This window comes from Haliotis cracherodii, unplaced genomic scaffold (genome assembly GCF_022045235.1).
Source record: "Haliotis cracherodii isolate W230 unplaced genomic scaffold, xgHalCrac1.p SCAF_7, whole genome shotgun sequence".
Classification (NCBI taxonomy): Eukaryota; Metazoa; Mollusca; class Gastropoda; order Lepetellida; family Haliotidae; genus Haliotis; species Haliotis cracherodii.
Window position 1 is genome coordinate 5,231,051 of NW_027266330.1, and position 18,524 is coordinate 5,249,574.

Sequence of the window (18,524 nt, forward strand, 5' to 3'; positions counted from 1 at the left end):
AAATTGAAAAAATTGTAGATATACAAAAACACCAACCCCATTTGAACAACGTCTCTGTGAAACATGTGATGTCTCAGAAGATGAACAACATTACGCAACCAAGAAAGAGAATCACAAATAATCCCCAATCATGATAAAGAATTAGGTACACTCTGTTAAAAGGAGCAGATTCTTAATAAGTTTACCAACAGTTATCCAGAAACAACGTCCAAGATCTGTTAACATATCAACAATTACAAACAAATTCCTTGTACATGTATGTACAACATTACCAAAGTTTTGCTCAATTCTCATATTGTTTCCATATCATTATAATACACTTATTTTAGAAATTAAATTGTTATAATGTACCTCTTTTAAATGTTGAATGTTCCTGTGTTTTTTAATTGTCGTTAATAGTGCATGTATTTTGTAGTTTGTGATTGTGTAATATTGCCACTGTTTCTTCATGGAATGTTCCGCAATACATATCTCATCTAAAACATCTTTGTTGTATAATAGTTTCTTACAGTTGTTTATGGGGGCACGGATGGCCCAGTCGCCGAAGGCGCTGCAATTCGCTATGCAGAGTTGTGTCCCTTGGGCACGCCAGAAACCTATGACAGTGTGTTTGAATCTCGGTTCGCCCCGATTTTGTTGTCAGCACAAAACCCTTGCTCGTTGGTTTCACCAAAGTGGTGAACGTCTAAGTCCTGCATCACTTCAGACTTTCCTCCCACATCAAGCTGACACGGAATACCATTCAAGACGGCGTTAAACCCAACTACCTCACTCACTCTTGTGTATGGTTCCGTTTGGTTAACTGGGTTTGTGTTGTGATTGCTTCCGGCTTAGATTTGAAATTTGTTAATAGGAAAGTTACTATGTTCAACCCAAACATCGTGAAGATATCATGCAACCGTATTATCTTTTTGGAAAATAATTGCAAACTACAGACCAACCTGATGTATCCAGAAGCAAAGAACATATACGGGTGTATGATCTCTGCTGGAAGTTATTTTTTTTGTCAAAGCAATAAACCATGCAGAAGCGTAAACCGCCGCATGAAACGGTATGTACCATACATTACATACAGTGAACTATTTAAAACAATGCTGTGCTCAACTATGCACAGCAAGCGCCATACATGTGATTATGAAGACAACTAATAAACAAATTCTCATATCAAACCCGTTGTTTTACATGTGTTGTTTATTAAACAAAGTAATACTTTATAGAAGCCTGTTATTTAATCGTGTTGAACAATATGGTGCAATTGCAGTGTGAAAATTGAGTGCGCGTGACAGGCTTGGCCTAAATTCCTTCCTTGAACGTTTCTCGATGGCTGCCTGAATAACATACGATACATTGCAAAGGCAGTGCGCAATTGAGCTATTCGGGTAAGGGAGATAATCACTCACTCTCAGTGATACAGCTTGAATAAGATACGATGTACAGCAATGCAAGGTCAGTGCGTGAGTTATCACTTCTATACTACGCCTTTAGCTAAAGGAGATAATCGCTCAATGCGCAATAGTTTATTCTTACAAAATATAGCCCGGTTAACTTTAGCGAAATGGCGTGGCCTTAAGGGCGGGGAAGAATTAACAGCCACAGGTTTGCCTGGCAAACACTCAATTATATTTGGGTCGCCGTGATAACTGAAATTTCCCAGGTGCATATGTTGGTGCCGTCGCTCATTTTTTTCTGTTTGTGCCCCTGTACAAAGTATAGCAGTGCAAAGACAGGACAGAGTTGGGCAGGAGTGATGCCAAACTGTTTGTAATGCTGCAAAATAACTAGCTGAGAACAAGGATTTAGTCAAATGAGGTCAAACGTGAATGTCCTTCATTTTGAATTATATATTATGAGCTAAACATAATGTATTTTCATTGTAGAGCTGGGTTACCTGTAAATTTAACCGCGCTAAATTGACTTTGATGTTGAGTGAAGCGGAATGGGCCGAGTGCACATGCAGGTTTGTAGTGGGATGTCTATATGAATTAAGGAAACCCCGATATTAGCCAAAGGTTGGTGATGTATATGAGCAAACATGTTTTTTTTGTAATCGCATATGAAACATACTTTGAAAATTTGCAGAACAGCATCTTCATAAGAAAAAATGAAAGGGTACCCCTAAGACAATTAAGTAAACTTCACAAGGTTTAGTTCTACATCGTACGTCACAATATGACGTCTCTTCATTTATTGTGACTGTTGGCTACAGAAAAGCGCCAAATTGCAAGCTTTCTGTGGTCTCTAAAACTTGAAATACACTCTGGTCAAGACTCGCTTATTTACAGACTGCCGTCATATAGCTGGAATATTGCCGATGGAATTCCTCATTAAATTTCCTCATCTGTGTAAAATTAATGGAAAAGACATTTAGGCATAGGCATCACTTGTGCTCCTCTTCTTGCTCGGATTAACAAAAGTCAAAACAAGGTAACATCGCCAAGCTGTTTAACTTAAGCTTCAGGAAAATCTAGGATCTGATATCATTCAATAACCACCAAATAGCCAATTCCCTTCCACTGATTTACCCCCCTGAATTAGAAATAAACGAGACCAGTGAGACCGCTTCATGTTTTGTATTTAGATCAGATTTTCAAAACACTTTCCACAAGACTGTTAGTCGTCTTTCAGTTTCAGTTGCATGTCTCTAAAGCCTACACAAAACACAGTTTTACTGCATCATAATTTTAAACTGGAGACTCTCATGGTTCTAGCTCAGTTTATCAGAAAGGTATTACTATTTCAAGTTTGAATAATGTCACATTTCAAACAGCATCTGAACTTTATACCAGAAAGTCCAATAGTTTGGGCTCCTTTTTGACAAAGTCATTAGTACATCGGTTTCTTCATCTATGAAACCAGAAAGTTCTAGCTCAGTTTAAAGCAAGCAATTTAATTGGTTCTTTGTATTTGGATTTCGTTACTTCTGGTTTGAAAGAAAATGACAACTTGCATTGAAACTAAATAAAAATAACTACATAACAGAAGGGATCCTTTTACTGTAAGTCATTCATTCATTCATTCATTCATTCATTCATTCATTCAACATTGTCCAAAATTTCCAAATAACACAGGAAAAAATATTTTCTTCAACACCAAAAGGCACCAGTTCATGTCTCTCTCTCTCTCTCGCTCTCTCTCTCTCTCTCTCTCAGTTTGTTATTTAACGCCGTGCTCAGCAATATTCCAGCTATATGACGGAGGTCTGTACATAATCGAGTCTGGACCAAACAATCCTGTGAACAATATTATGAGCATCGATCCACGCAATTGGGAACGATGAAATGCATCAATCAAGTCAGCGAGCCTGTCCACCCGATCCCATTAGTCGCCTTTTACGACAATCATAGTCGCCTTTTACGGCAAGCATGGGTTGCTGAAGACCCCGGGATCTTCACGGGTCCTACTGATATCTGTGCGGAAAGTGTGATCCAGAATTTTTTAACGTTCTTTAACTTATCGCCCAGATACAAACCCTACTCTCATTTGAACAAAGTCCAATTTGCTATCATGGAAACTGAAATAAAACAATATATGGTCCAGAAATATTGAACAGTGTCTGACCTTTCCTCTGGAAACAAGCCCCACCCTCATCTGAACCTATGCCGAATTTTTGACATGGAAACTGGAAGAGAAAAATCCTAAAATATCCTTAACACAAAAAGGCACCAGTTAGCATGGTTAGTCAGATGTTTGTGCAAAATTTGGTTTCAACATATTGAAGGGCCTCCAATAACTGACGGAAGGAGGGGTGGACAGAACCCACTGGAAATCCCCCTCCCGCTTTGTAGGATTACAAGGCTGAAAAAATACATACACCCAGCGCAGAAGACTTTGAAGACAAGACTGAACTTGCTTCATGCATCGCTATAAAGGCTGTTGTAAGTCATTCTACCTAGGAGCCCTAACAAGGGTGATGGTGAAGTTAATTTCGATACATATAGAAGTTGTGTAATAATAAATGTCGTATAGCTTTATCCTCCTTTGGCATCACATTGCTTATTGACATCTGGTTTAAGAAGTGTTTTGTAAACTGAAGACAATTTGTAAAACCATATGCATAGTCTACGCCATTATAGTTTTGATACACGTTTATACCTCGCATGTATAATTCATCCTCCAATCATTTTTCCAACACCCACTATATTGTTGTATTACCTTAACATTGCGAGGGAACTGGTAGCCAATTGTTTACAATGACGCAATAATGTGCTCTGTCGTTTTGCATCCCTAAGTTGTTCCTGAAGAAGATGTTTTGTTCATCGGCACTAGTTGTGGTTGGCAGGATCTTATTTTCTTCTGAAGAGAGAGCTGAGAAATTATATTTACTGCACATTTCAAATTCAACTCATGGAAAGAATGTTAAAAGTTTCTCACTGTTCACTTAAACATAATAACTGTACAGATGTAGGTGATTTGTGAATGAAAATAGCAACATATTGAAGAATTTTTTTGTGAAAAATGACCATATGTAAGATACCGCGATATAAGCAGGTGTTAATTGACATTTATAGATAACGCTGGGGATTAAGAGTCCTGCCCGGAGGGGGCTTCTGATTAGAGGGGATACGCCGAATCTTTGCTGTACACATTAAACAGAGAAAGGAGAGAGAATTTCTGTGCACTTTGGAAACATATATTAAGTTAGGTATTTTGGATAAATGAAGTTTTACAGAAACCTATTGAAATGATTTGCACTATAACAATACCCTTGAATGTAAAGATGCTTTTGTCCTCAAAGGCATTTTAAAAATTTTGAAAGTACCATTATATAACTTCTTTGATAGGCATTTAGAAGTTGGAGTACTAAGTAAGGATAAGAATTTATGGATGAACAACTTCTTTATTACAATTAAGAGCGACGTTTCGGTGTAGGTTCTAACACCGTTATCAAGCAAGTGATTTACAGAGACTGACTGACTGATATAAAAGATTTAACGTGCGCTTTCCGACTACAGCGTATTTCGCACACGGGCCTGGCCGGACCATTTAGTGTATTCCGAGAAGGGTGAAAGTGGTGTGTGCAACCCAAGAGGGGGCTTTTAGGGGTTGCTTATATTGATTTTTTGAAATTTTTAAATTTGGAATAAATGCCGAGGTGGGTGGAGGAGGGAACTAAGGGAGCCGGGTGAGGTGCGTGTTTGTATGTTTATTGGATTTTGGATTGGTAGATTAATTAATTTTTAGATGCGCTTAATTAGGTCTGTTTTGATTAGGAATACGCCTAGGGCCTTGAAGTTTTCTAGTTTATTTTGAGGGTTTAGTATTTCATCTAGAGTAGGAACCTTATTTAGATTGAGGGCGGTTTGTAGTGTGGTTCTGTGTGTTTGATAGTGGGTGCAGTGAATGAGTGCGTGTTCTGTGGTTTCGGGTTGTTTGCAGTGGGGGCAGTTGCCTGTGGTGTGTCTTTTAAGTTGTTTTAGGTGGTTATTTAGGTTGGTGTGTCCTGTTTGGAGTTTTGTAATTAATCTGTCAATTTTTTTAGAGGGGTGTAGGATTTTAGGTTTGGCTAGTGGTTTTCTGAGCACTTTTTTTATTTGGCTATTTGAGTTTTGATATTGATTATGCCATTTTTTGGTTATTTTTTGTTTGTTTACACTTTTAATTTCTGATTTTGAGATGGGTAGGTTTAGGCTTATTTCTGGTATTTTGAGAGATAATTTAGCTGCTTTATCGGCGCTTTCATTGCCGTAAATTCCTACGTGGGCGGGGATCCACAAGAAGGTTATTTGTTTGCCTGCTTTTGTTAGGTCGTTGGAGCTTTTAAGTATTTGGTTTATTAATTTAGGTCGTTTTTTGGTATTTTTGTTTTGGAGGGCTTGTAGTCCACTAAGGGAGTCAGTGAGAATTAGGATTTTTTTGTTGTTTTTAGATTGTTGGTTATGCAGGGCTGAGGCCATGCCCATAAGTTCGGCCGTGAATATTGATTGGTTGTTAGGGAGTCGGTAAGATTGTGTGGATATAACTGGTTGTGTGGTATGGACTCCGAAGCCTGTGTGGTTGGAGATCGGGTCTGAAGATCCGTCAGTGTATATGTGACACCAATTTGGCCAATTTTCGTGTATGTATGCAAGTGTGGTGGTTTTAGCTATGTTTGGGTCGGTTTGTTTATTTATTTGGTTAGCTAGCGTTGTGTCTATTTGGGGTATTTTGAGTTTAGGGGTGAAGATATTTGATTTTTTGCAGTTTTGTTTAAGATTTTGAGTTTGGTGTTCATTGAGGTAGTTAGTTATTCTTTGGGATATTGGGGTGAGTAAGGGGTGTTTGCGAGCTAGAGCTTGGTTTCTTGGGCTAATGTTTTGGTTAATTAGGTTTTGGATGAGAGGGTTTGTTTGGGACGCGGCCCAGAAATTAAGGCTTAGATGTTCCCTGCGTAGATTTAGTGGCATTTCTCCTGTAAGGGCCTGAAGTGAGGTGTAAGAGGTGCCATGTTGGGTGCGTGTAATTAGTTTGAGAGCCTGATATTGTATTGAGTCAAGTTTTTTAGAAAGAGAGTTGTTTAGGGTATTGTATATGGCACAGCCGTAGTCTAGTTTTGATCTAATTAGTGTTGTATATAGTGAGAGGAGAGTATCTTTGGAGGCTCCCCAGTTAGAGCCGGTGAGACATCTTAATGTGTTAAGGTCTTTGCTGCATCTAGTTTTTAGGTTTTGGACGTGAGCCTCCCAGGTGAGGTGTTGATCGAAAATAAGTCCTAAGAATTTTGTTTGTTTTTGGAATTTGATTGTTTGGTTGTTTAGCTGGAGGATTGGGTAGGCAGGTTTCATGTTTTTATGTTTGAATACTATTCCTGTTGTTTTATCTGAGTTAAGGGAGAAGCCCCATTTGTCTGCCCATTGTTGTATTTTATTTAGAGATTTTTGGATTAAGTTTTCTGCCATTTTAATGCTTTTAGTGCGGATCCATAGGGCTCCGTCATCCGCGAATTTTGAAGTGTTTAGTTTAGGGGATAAGCCCTCGAATAGATCATTTATCATTATATTGAAGAGGGTTGGGCTGAGGATGCTGCCCTGGGGAGTGCCATTTTCTAGGGGACACTGGTCCGATAGTGTATGGTCTATACCCACGGTAATTTTGCGATTGTTTAGGAAATCTTGGATGAAGTTTATTATTTGACCTTTTAGTCCTATTTTTTTTAGTTTTTGTATTAGCCCTTGGTGCCATACCATATCGAAAGCTTTAGAGAAGTCGAGGAATATGCCTATGGTGTATTGCTTGTTTAACTGTCCTGTTTTTATATCCTGTTCTAGTCGGGCAAGGTTATCGAGAGTTGATCGGCCAGGAGTGAAGCCGCTTTGGTCAGGGTTTATGATGTTGTTTTGGTCTAGGTAGTGCTGTAGCCTATTTTTAGTCATAAGTTCCATTATTTTGCAGAGATTTGAGGTTAAGGAGATGGGCCTATAGGAGTTTGCCTGATCTGCTGGTTTATTTGGTTTAGGTATTGGGATTACTAGAGCTTCCTTCCATGAGGATGGGACCTGTCCGTTTAGGTAGACTAGGTTGTATAGTTTAAGTAAAGTTTGGAGTAGTTTGGTAGGTAAGTGTTTGATTATTTGGTAAGAGGTGAGGTCTAGGCCAGGGGCTGTTCCTTTTTTTCTATTGTTTAGTACGTGATTTAGTTCTTCTATGGTGTAAGGTTGATTTATTTCTAGGTTGTCTTGTCTGTTTTCTTTGGAGAATTTGGTTTCTTTATTTAGTGTATCTTGGAATTTCTTACTGAAGTTACTGTTGCTGCTAACTTTAGAGAAGTGTTTGGCTAGGTTGTTGGCCTTTTGGGTGGGGTTAGTTGAGTTGTTTATATTGGGGCTTTTTTTGTGCCGTTTGATGCCTCGGATGGCGTGAATTTTGCGCCACACCTTCCTAGCGTCGGTGTGGTGATTTAGCTCCTCACAGAATTTTTTCCAGTTTTTGGTTTTAGCAGTTTTAACTAGGTTTTGCACTTGGTGGTTAAGTTCATGAGCTGTTTTGAGATGAGAGGGGTCTCGTTTAGCTCTGTTGAAAGCTGATTTGCGTTTTAGTCTAGTTAGCTCTATTTCCTCATTCCACCAAGGGACAGTGGGTTTTCCTGGGTTGGATGATTTGAAGGGGATTGCGGATTTGGCTGCGTTGATTATGAAGTTAGTTAGGTTTTGACAGAATGTTTCGGGGTCTGTTGTTTCTAAATCGTTTAGATTAGCTTCGTTGCATAATTCTTGGAATTGGTCCCAGTTGGCGTTTTTGTACTGAAATTTAGGTTCCTGTTTAGGGGTTTGATTTGGTATTTTTATATTTCCTAGGGTTATATTTATGGGAAAGTGGTCGCTGCCTAGAGGTACTGGGTGGACGTCCCACATCAGACTTTGTGCTAAGTCTGGCGTACATATTGTTAAGTCGATAGCCGACATGGTGTGGTGGGTTTTGTCGTACCTAGTTGGTTGGTTATTGTTTAATAGTATTAGGTCATTTTTTTCGATCCACTCTGATATTAGTTGTCCATGGTTGTCTAGTTTATCTGCAATGCCCCAGGTAGGATGATGGGCATTGAAGTCTCCTAGGAAGATGGTTGATTTATTTCCTAATTGGTAAAGGACATCTAGGTCTGTATCTTTAATTGGTTTTAGTGTTGAGTGATAGATGTTAATGATTTTTATTTTTTGGTTATTGATGGTGACTTGGATTCCATTAGCTTCTAGATTAGGAGTGTTTACTTTAACTTCCTCGTAGTTAATATCCTCTCTAACGTAGATGATTAGACCTCCTCCTGTTCTGCCTGGCATGGTTTTGGACCTGTCGGTTCTCACTGCGTTATAATTTGGTAGGTTGAATTTAGTTTTATGTGAGAATTTGGTTTCTTGAATACAAGCTACATGGGGACCTTTATCTATTTTGAATTTAGCTTTGAGTTCAGAACCATGGCCGGCGAGGCCATTGGCATTCCATTGAAAAATGTTTAGGCCTTCCATTGGGAAAATGGGTGGATTTATGTTTGGTTTAGGCTTGGTTTAGGTATTTACTTTAGTAGGTTATTAAGGTTGCTGCTGAAACGTTCGAAAGAGGTGGTGACGAGTTTTAGTTTATGTGCTACACCAAAGAAGGCTTTGGAGCTGGCTTCTGGATTAGACTGCTTTAACACGTAAGCTAGTAGGAGGACTAAGTTGTTCAGATTTTTGCTTGCTACGTTTTGGGTGAGTTTTTTTCTATAGCTTTTGGTTTTTGGGGCTGACAAGGTAAGCTCGTTTATTTCCTCTGAGGATGTGTACTGGTCCTCTTCGGTTAAGTTGTCTTTAGTTTGGTCAATCTGTTCGGTGGTGGGTTGCATGCTGGGTTTGGGTGCGAGAGTCTGAGTGGTTTCTGTAGTTTCCCTGTTGACTGGGTGTTCGGGGGTTGCCTGTAGGTTTGGGAGTGTTGTTGCCCTTGTGGCTGTGATGGCTTGTGTTGGTGCTGGTTGTGTGGTGGTCGTTGTGCGTTGGGTTTTGCTTGCGGGTGTAGATGTGGTAATTGTAGGGTGAGAGGCGGGGAGGGTGAGAGTGTGAGTTTGTGGGATGTGTGGGGTGTTTATTTCATTTGCGGTGTATGCGTCTCGCTGATTTGGGTCCCATACGGAGACTGGGTATACTGTTTTGCGTGCGTGAGTGTTGTTGTTTGGGGGTGGGGGTGGTAGTAGTGGTTTGTATGCTTGCGGTGTGGGTTTTTTGGTTTGGATTTTGGCCGTGTTTATGTCTATATGTCTGTTGGCCTGTTGGGTGAGTGATAGTCTGTGGGGGCATTGGTTCGAGAGTGATGAGTGTTTTATGGATTTGCAGTGGATGCACCAGGGTGTGCATATGCCTGGGCAGTCCGTTTGAGCACAGTTTTTGCATTTAGTTTTTTTGAAAGTACATTGGTTAGCGGTGTGATTATATTGTAGGCAATTAGAACATTGCTTTACTTGCTTGATGTATGGTTTGACCTCTAAGTTATGGTTAGCGCCGAAAGTGATATGTTTGGGGGCTTCAGGGTGTTTAGCTGTTTTTTTGAAGTTTATTATTACAATAGGTGTGGGGGTGGTTTTCCCGTTTCTGTTTGATTTAATCCTGCGGAGGCTAGTTATTTGTGGTTGGGTTTGGATAGTGTTAGCTTCTTTGGCGTATATGTCGAGGTCCTCGTCGGTTTCCCTTGGGTGCACTGTTTACAGAGTGCAGTAAGCAAGTATATGTACACGTAGGAGGCAATGTTTTTACAGTAGGGTAGATATACTGGAGTAGCGAAGCCTGCTGTGTACACACAAGGGCAGTGATGATGACCATGGGTGAAGTCAGTGCCATGATACAAAGGATGAAGCCAGTAATGTAAACAACGGGATTATGGCTGATTGGGGTCTTTGATGAGTTGATGGTACGCCAGGGGTATGTAATAGCCTTGGTCACGGTTGATTGAGGGCTGAAGTCTTTTGATGTTGATGGCTTCTTGTAGTTTCCTGATCTTGAAGTCTTTGAGGTTGGTGGCGAGGGTTGTGACTCTCTCCCACTGGATGTTGTGGCTTGGGTTGTCACGGATGTGGTCTGATAGAGCTGATTTAGAGTCATCTTTGGAGACTGAGCTTTGATGTTCTTTAATTCGGGTTTTGAGGGGCCTGGATGTTTCTCCTATGTAAGCTTGTCCACAATTGCACGGAATGTGGTACACTGCTCCTGATGGTTCTGGCTTGTGGCTGGATGGTGGTTTCCCTGTGGCTTGAATAGAGTTCTGAATAGTCTGACTTCTTTTGAAGACTACATCACTGTTGGCCTGTTTCTTTAAGAGTCTCTGGATTTTGTGGCTAACTGTTCCAATGTAGGGGAGGCTGATCACAAAGGGTGCAGACTATGGACGTGGGGATTTCTGGGATTTCTTGGTGATGGTCTTTATCGTCTGTTGTACTAGCTGCTCAGGATAGCACTTATGCTGTGTGAATACTTGTTTGAGGTGGCTAAGTTCAGTAGTTAGATGTTGCTTCGTGGAGCAGATGCTGTGGGCTCGTCTTGCTAGGGTTCATACAATTCCCTTCTTGACTTGAGGTGGATGGTTGGATGCATAGTGTAAGTATTGATCTGTGTGGGTGGGTTTCCTATAAACAGTGGTCTGAAGTTTGGCGTTTTTATCTTTCTGTACGAGTACATCAACTACAAGAAGCCATCAACATCAAAAGACTTCAGCCCTCAATCAACCGTGACCAAGGCTATTACATACCCCTGGCGTACCATCAACTCATCAAAGACCCCAATCAGCCATAATCCCGTTGTTTACATTACTGGCTTCATCCTTTGTATCATGGCACTGACTTCACCCATGGTCATCATCACTGCCCTTGTGTGTACACAGCAGGCTTCGCTACTCCAGTATATCTACCCTACTGTATAAACATTGCCTCCTACGTGTACATATACTTGCTTACTGCACTCTGTAAATCACTTGCTTGATAACGGTGTTAGAACCTACACCGAAACGTCGCTCTTAATTGTAATAAAGAAGTTGTTCATCCATAAATTCTTATCCTTACTTACCATTATATAGTAAATGCATTTTTCCAATCACACAGATCAGTTTTTCCCTCAGATTGATCAGGATTTTCACATACTCACTTACATCATCACGAAATAGAAACAGGTGACGCCAGACCCATTAGACTCCCTTTGTATAAGCAAAACACAGCATTTGAAAAGAATGTCCCAGACAGGTGCAAGAAGTGTAAGAAGCTAAAATCATTCAGCCCAGTTCTTCTGAATGCCACTCTCCCGTTGTCATGGTTAAAGTGGCAGTATTCTCTGGCTTCTTCTCGGCTGTATTACACTGACCGCTAGGTACCGTGAGTCGATTTGCTCACTAACACAACTGAGTGAGTGAGTGAGTTAATGCTTTACGTCAAATCAGAAGTGGTGTCACAGATTTGTTGAGTGCTGCTTTTGCAGCAGCATCGGCCATTCTGTTACCAATTATTCCAACGTGGCTAGGTAACCAACAAAAGACGATGCCGTACTGTCCAGTCGCAAGGTGCTTATGTAATTCTATAATTTCACATAAAAGTGGATGTTCATATGAAATATTTTTAATGGCCTGAAGACAGGAAATGGAATCAGAAAATATGATGAACTGCTTATGTCATTGGATCCATCAGTAAATATGGACTTGGAAGTATTGTAAGTGCTTCTTAATTGATTATATTCTTGCTGATACATTAGTTGGTTAGTGTCTGATTTCTTTATTTTAGTTAAGGAAAGATCTTCTTGTGGCTCTACCAGTTGCCATGGAGGAGACAACAGTATTTGAGTGGGAGAGATGTTATTGAGATCAATTTTTGCAGCAGATATTTCAAGTTTTATTCTTATTCCAAGAGGTGGAGTGAGGGATGGTTTCTTTTGATACCAATCCTCATATAGAGGAGGAAAAACGCAGTCATATGCTGGATAAGATTGATTGGAAATAGTTTTGTGATGTATTGTAATGATAGTTTTATACGACGTTGTTTTAGAGATGGCTCATTAGCCTCCACGTACAGACTATTAATGGGTGAAGTTCTGAATTCACCAAGGCAAAGCCGCAGGGTTTGATGATGTCTTTTATCTAATAATTTTAAATTACTTTTACAGGCTCCACCATATATGATGGAGCCATACATTGTAATCCAGTTTGGAGCAGATAAGTGCTCTATAAAGTTGGAGGAGGGTTTTCTGATCCCCTCCCCACTTGGAATTTGAAACAACTTTCAACAAGTCAAGGGCCTTCAGGCATTTACTTTTCAAATACTTAATGTGGGGTAAGAAGGTCAAATGGTGATTGAAAATGATGCCCAAAAACTTGACCTCCTTTACAACTTTAATAGGATTGCCAGCTAGAACTAGTTCTGGGTCTTTATGAGGTTTGTATTTTCTGTAAAAGTGGATGCAGTTTATTTTGTAGATTTTGAAAATTTAAAACCATTTTCTAATGACCATTTATGGATTTTATTTGGACACAATTTTAGTTGCCTTTCGACAGTATTCATAATATTACCACGGCATGAAATATTAAAATCATACACGAATAGAGGTCCATCAAGTAAAGACCGCCTCCGTGGTCTTGTGGTAGAGCGTCCGCCCGGAGAGCGGAAGGTCCAGGGTTCGATCCCAGGCCGCGTCATACAAAAAGACGTTAAAAGATTGTACTTGTTGTTACCCTGTCTGGCGCTCGGCATTAAGGGGCTAAAACAAGGACTGGTCGGCTCGGAGTCAGTATACTGTGTCTGAGTGGGGTATTCGTGTTAAACTGCGGCATGGTATCTCAGTGAGCTAGCACTATAAATCGGCATCAGTCCGGACTAGTACAAGCAGCCACACACACACATACACGTGCATGCACGTCGCTATATAAGTGCAATAATCTTGGACGCGACGTTAAACCCAATTTCACCTCACCTCACCATCAAGTAAATCATTTAAAACCTTAGACAGGCTATTTATCTTAACACTAAATAGTGTAACAGACAAAATAATGCCTTGTGGGACACCTTGATCCTGATTATAATGATCAGACAGGGTTGAGCAGATGCGGACTTGAAATTGTCTGTCAGTTAAAAATCTGGATATGAATTGAGGCAAACGGGCTCTCAATCCAAAATCATGTAAATCTTTTAAAACCCCATGTTTCCAGGTAGTGTCATATGCTTTTTCTAAGTAAAAAAATATAGACACTGCATGCTGGTTATTAATAATTGCATTTTTTACAAATGACTCTAACCGAACTAAATGGTCAAGAGAACTTCGATTCCTTCTGAAACCACACTGAATATTTGTTATTAAATTCTTAGATTCTAAGTACAATGTTAATCTATTGTTGACGATGTGTTCCCTGGTTTTGCAAACGCAACTGGTCAATGAAATGGGTCTATAATTTGATGGATCAGTATGATCCCGTCCAGGTTTCAGTATTGGTACTACTATGGCATCACGCCATGAAGAAGGAAATTTACCTGATGTCCAGATTAACAAAAGGGTTCCTAAACACGGTTCTGGTAAGTGAGTGAGTGAGTTGGGTTTAACAGCGCTTTTAACAGTATTCCAGTTATATCACGGCGTGTCAGCTTAATGTGGGAGGAAAGCCCAAAGTGATGCAGGTCTCAGACGTTTACCACTTCGGTGAAACCCACGAGCACGGGTATGGTGCTGACAAACCTAGAAACATAATCGGGGCGAACCGGGATTCGAACCCACAATCATAGGTTTCTGGCGTGCCCAAGGGACGCAACTCTGCACAGCGAATCGCGGTGCCTTAGATGACTGGGCCACCCGTGCCCCCGTTCTGGTAAGTGCTTCAGGAGTTGATAGTGTATATTTTCAGCTCCTGTAGCAGTATTGTGAGCCTGTTCAAGGGCAGTATGAAGCTCATGGATTGAAAATATTTCATTATAATCTACCACATTATCTGATTTAAAATCAATAGTTTTCTTTTCCTGCTGTTTTTGGTATTTTTGGAATTGAGGTACATAGTTTGAGGAGGAAGAATGTTTTGCTAACGTTTCACCAAGTTTTTTTGCAATATCCGATTTATTAGTTAATAGTCCATCCCCATTTTTATGATGGTGGATGCTAGATTTCGAACCCTTACCTTGAATTTTCTGTATCATGTTCCATACTTTAGACATGGGCGATCCTGAATTTAATTTTGAAAAATAATCTTTCCAAGACTGGCGTTTATTTTGTTTAAAAGTACGCCTGCCTTTAGCATTTACATTTTTAAGTTTATTCCAATTATTTATCATGGGATGGCGACGGAAAAAGTGTTCAGCTTTCTTCTGTGCCTTCCTAGCTTGTTTGCAGTCACTGTTAAACCATGGTTTACAGATGTGTGGATTTGCAGAGGACTTTGGAATACATTCATCAGCAATTTTGTTTAATTCATCAGAGAATAATTGAACGGGGTCAGGAACGTTGATAAACAAATCAGGTGTTAATTTGCTTGAAGACAGTAGATCAAACAAAGGCCAGTTTGCTTCCGAAAAATTCCAACTGGAGGATGGCGGACATGAGACGGGATAACAGGTGTCAGAATGGTTGGAAAGTGGTCACTTCCACAGAGGTCATCGTGGACTGACCACTCAAATTCATTCAGCAGATCTGGGTCTGTAATGGACAAATCAAGTCATGAGTAAGTACCTGTACCACGATGTAAATAAGTTTTCGAACTGTCATTAAAAATGCATAAATCATTATTAGAAATAAAATCTTCTAGAATCTTTCCCTTACTACTTGTATGGACACTACCCCAAAATGGATTACGCCCGTTATGATACAGGGCTTACGAAGCTGGTCATAAAGAGCTTGAAGATCAGTTTGCTGAAGTGAAGAAGACAGAGGAATGTTAAGTGAGCAGAAAGTAAAAACGATGTGCATAGTGATAAAAACTGCAACAGCTTGAAAAGGGTTATCGAGAAGAATAGGACTATGTATAACGCCCTGCCTCACAAAGATTGAAGATCCCCTCCTTGAGGAGAAAAGAAATGATATGAATCATATTTTCTGATACTGAGTTAATCCGTATTTTTCAAGAATGTTTCTTGTAAACAAAATGCTGATGGCTCCAAATCTTGAATCAATAACTGTAAATCATTATAATTATTCTTCAGTCCTCTGCAATTCCACTGTAGTACATGGCTGTGTCCTTTGGTGGTTCAACCGGTGAACGCAAGCGTGAGGGAGGCCCAGTCCTAAGAACAGGAAGTGAAGGGCTGACCTCCATGTCCAAAGGTTCAAACTGATTGTGAACCTGGACAGGGGCTGAGAGGGAAGAAGGCAACTCCAAGTGTTGGATGGCCCTGGTCTTTCTTCTCATTTTTCTCTTTTCATGTCTGGTTTGATGGGTAACTCCCTGAACTAATTCATTCTGAACACATTTTTGGTCTGATGTTATTTCTGGTTGTTGTGTCCTTGGACATCTGTTTGTGTTTCTGATACTGATGTTGTTGGTACAGAGACAATTGGCTCAAGAATGATCTGATCATCATTTACTGATTGATGTTTGGCAAGACATAGATTAACAGGAAACTGCAGCTGAATAAGTAATTGTTGAAGTAGCTTGAGAAGAGAGAGGAACTAGTTTTTTGGCTTTGTGATATGGAATATTATAAGTGTGTTTAATTTTCAGTATCTTTGATTCACGTTCAGACAGGGCATGATTTGGAAGAGGCTACATGCTCCCCACTGCAGTTTGCTCACTTGAGAGATTCAGATGTGCACTCGGAACTCTCATGGGCTCCACTGCAATGGAAGCAAACAGTCTTTTTCCCATGACAGGACTTTGCCCCATGACCAAAGTTTTGGCAGTTAAAACATCGGAGTGGGTTCGGTATGTGTACCTCCACTCCAATGTTGAAATATCCAGCTTTAATGGATTTGGGAACAGTTGGACAGCTTTCTGGTGAAACGCTTTACACCGATGACACCTTGACTGGAAAGTTCGGCTACATTTTCTTCTTCACTCATGTATGAAAGACATCGAGCTCAATATCTGATAATCCCTCTGCTTGAGTATTAACAAACTGCTTGAGTATTAACAAACTGCTTGAGACCTAGCAGATTGACAGATTGTTGGCTCGTAGCACATTCCACTAACAGTGAAGCATTACGGAGGCAGGTGACATTTTTAACTTCTCCACAGACACCTTGGATCCCCTTGGAGATAGCAAAAGGGTTTAGCTTCAATGGAAGACTGCAGAAGCAGTGACGATAAACCTTGGCCAAGAATCAGAACTTTGTGAAGACACTTCATCAGACTCTATGTGTCTACGTTTGTTTGCTTTAGAAGAACCAGATTGATTGTGGAGAGACATGATGTGATAATATAATTCTATATCCCTGGTCTCCACCCGCCATGGAGTGTCAACAAGGACGTTGATACAATGGAAGCCAGTCTGCAGCACCAGGGCTACAGGGGTGTTATACTCCAGTACATGAAGACATGAATAGTGATGATAACTAAAAGAACAAGTGCCAGGATGGTTCTGCCCATGACATGCATCTCAAGAAATACAGAATTCAGGGGTCTGTATAACCAGATTGGCCCATGAGCCACTGCCTTCTGGCATAGGACTCTAGGCAAAATCTGTATTGTCAATAGAAAATGTTGTGCAATGTGCATCAAAATATTGTTAAAGCAAAATACATTCAACGTCAATATTTCCCATGTTCAGGGCATGGCGTTACCAGCCAATTGATAGAATCAGGCCCATTCTACCACCTGTCTACGTGAAGTCAAGGTCAAAGTGGTGTGTTGAACAAAATGAATGCTGGTTCCTGGCTCCAGTGCCCTCAACCACCAGAATCCCTTCCTCGACCGACACAGGGGCGCAACCCACGGCAAACAGGTTGCCCAGTTTGGTCACTTTTTAAGACCAGCTATGGGGTGCTGTGGACAAATTCTACCCCGTGTGGACATTACCTAGCACTCACCACTCTTCACGAGTGCCCTAACACAACTGAGCGTGACAAGAGACTGGGCTACCGACTGCAAGGAGAGCTAAATAAACTTAGAGGCAAGTCACACAATGCCAAGCAAAACTTATCAAGCATTTTTTTATCAATTTGATCATACGCCCTTATACTATTAATAAAAACGACAAAAGAGCTTCGAAACGGCGTAGCACAGGTCGCAAAACTAGTCTGGATTTTTGCTATATCATCAGGGTACTCACGGGAAAAACAGTAACCAAGGTAACCACCAATCCTGGTGAATTGCTGTAGATCAGTACCCCTTTAAAAAGAGGGATAGCTCTTATCGCTTTGCTGTAGATTATAGAAGACTCAATGCAGTTACCAAACTCATATATTGTCACTTATTGAAGGTGTTGTTGACAGCCATGCTAACATTTTAAGTGTCCTTGAGTGTGCTTGTGGCTTTTGGCAAATACCACTCTATCCAGATACATAACACAAGTCGGCATTTATTACATGTTGTTTGTGAATGGAATCGCCTCCCTTTCGGCCTCAAAAATGCTCATATGTCATTTTAAAAAAAACATTTCAGGCACTAAAAGAAATTAATTGGCTTTACATATTAATACATGTAGATGAAATCACAATAGCTTCTTTTAAAGGTTTTCTGAACATTTGAATCATGCATTACTCAAAAAAGATAAAAGAAGCAGGACTCTAAAATCAAGCAAATGTAAATTCACGACAAAACAAGTCACCTGCAAGTCAGCTCTACACCTTCCAATACTGAAACCACATAGGAAGATGCAGACTTGGGAATATCCAGGGAAGGAAGGGTGATATCCAGAAGTGTCGTTGGATATCTTCCATCAACCAGGAAGAAAGGGAATATTCCATGCTATTCACTGCTGCTGTTATATTGTAGGGAACTGAATGAATCCCATTGTGAATGGACTTCCTCAGCGTACTTGGACAATAGTTGCCATAATCATCTCTCTCTTGCCATTGCAGCATGGATTACATTTAAGTCAGATATGTTTATGTATTATGGTAGCAAACCATCCCCTGATATATGTTATATTAAGATTATTATGTAAATATATTACATATTGGATGTATGAAGCCAATTTC

The 18,524-nt window shown here is 40.2% G+C and overlaps 1 protein-coding gene across 1 annotated transcript in view; it reads right to left on the reverse strand.

The window, feature by feature from the left end:
* The window catches only part of LOC139447998 (uncharacterized), a 49,591-nt gene extending 33,322 nt beyond the window's left edge, over positions 1–16,269 (reverse strand). Inside the window, exon 1 of the mRNA XM_071229497.1 lies at positions 16,179–16,269. Within this exon, the coding sequence (XP_071085598.1) occupies positions 16,179–16,269 (91 nt within the window). The remainder of the gene's footprint in view (positions 1–16,178) is intronic.
* Positions 16,270–18,524: the final 2,255 nt, after the last annotated feature.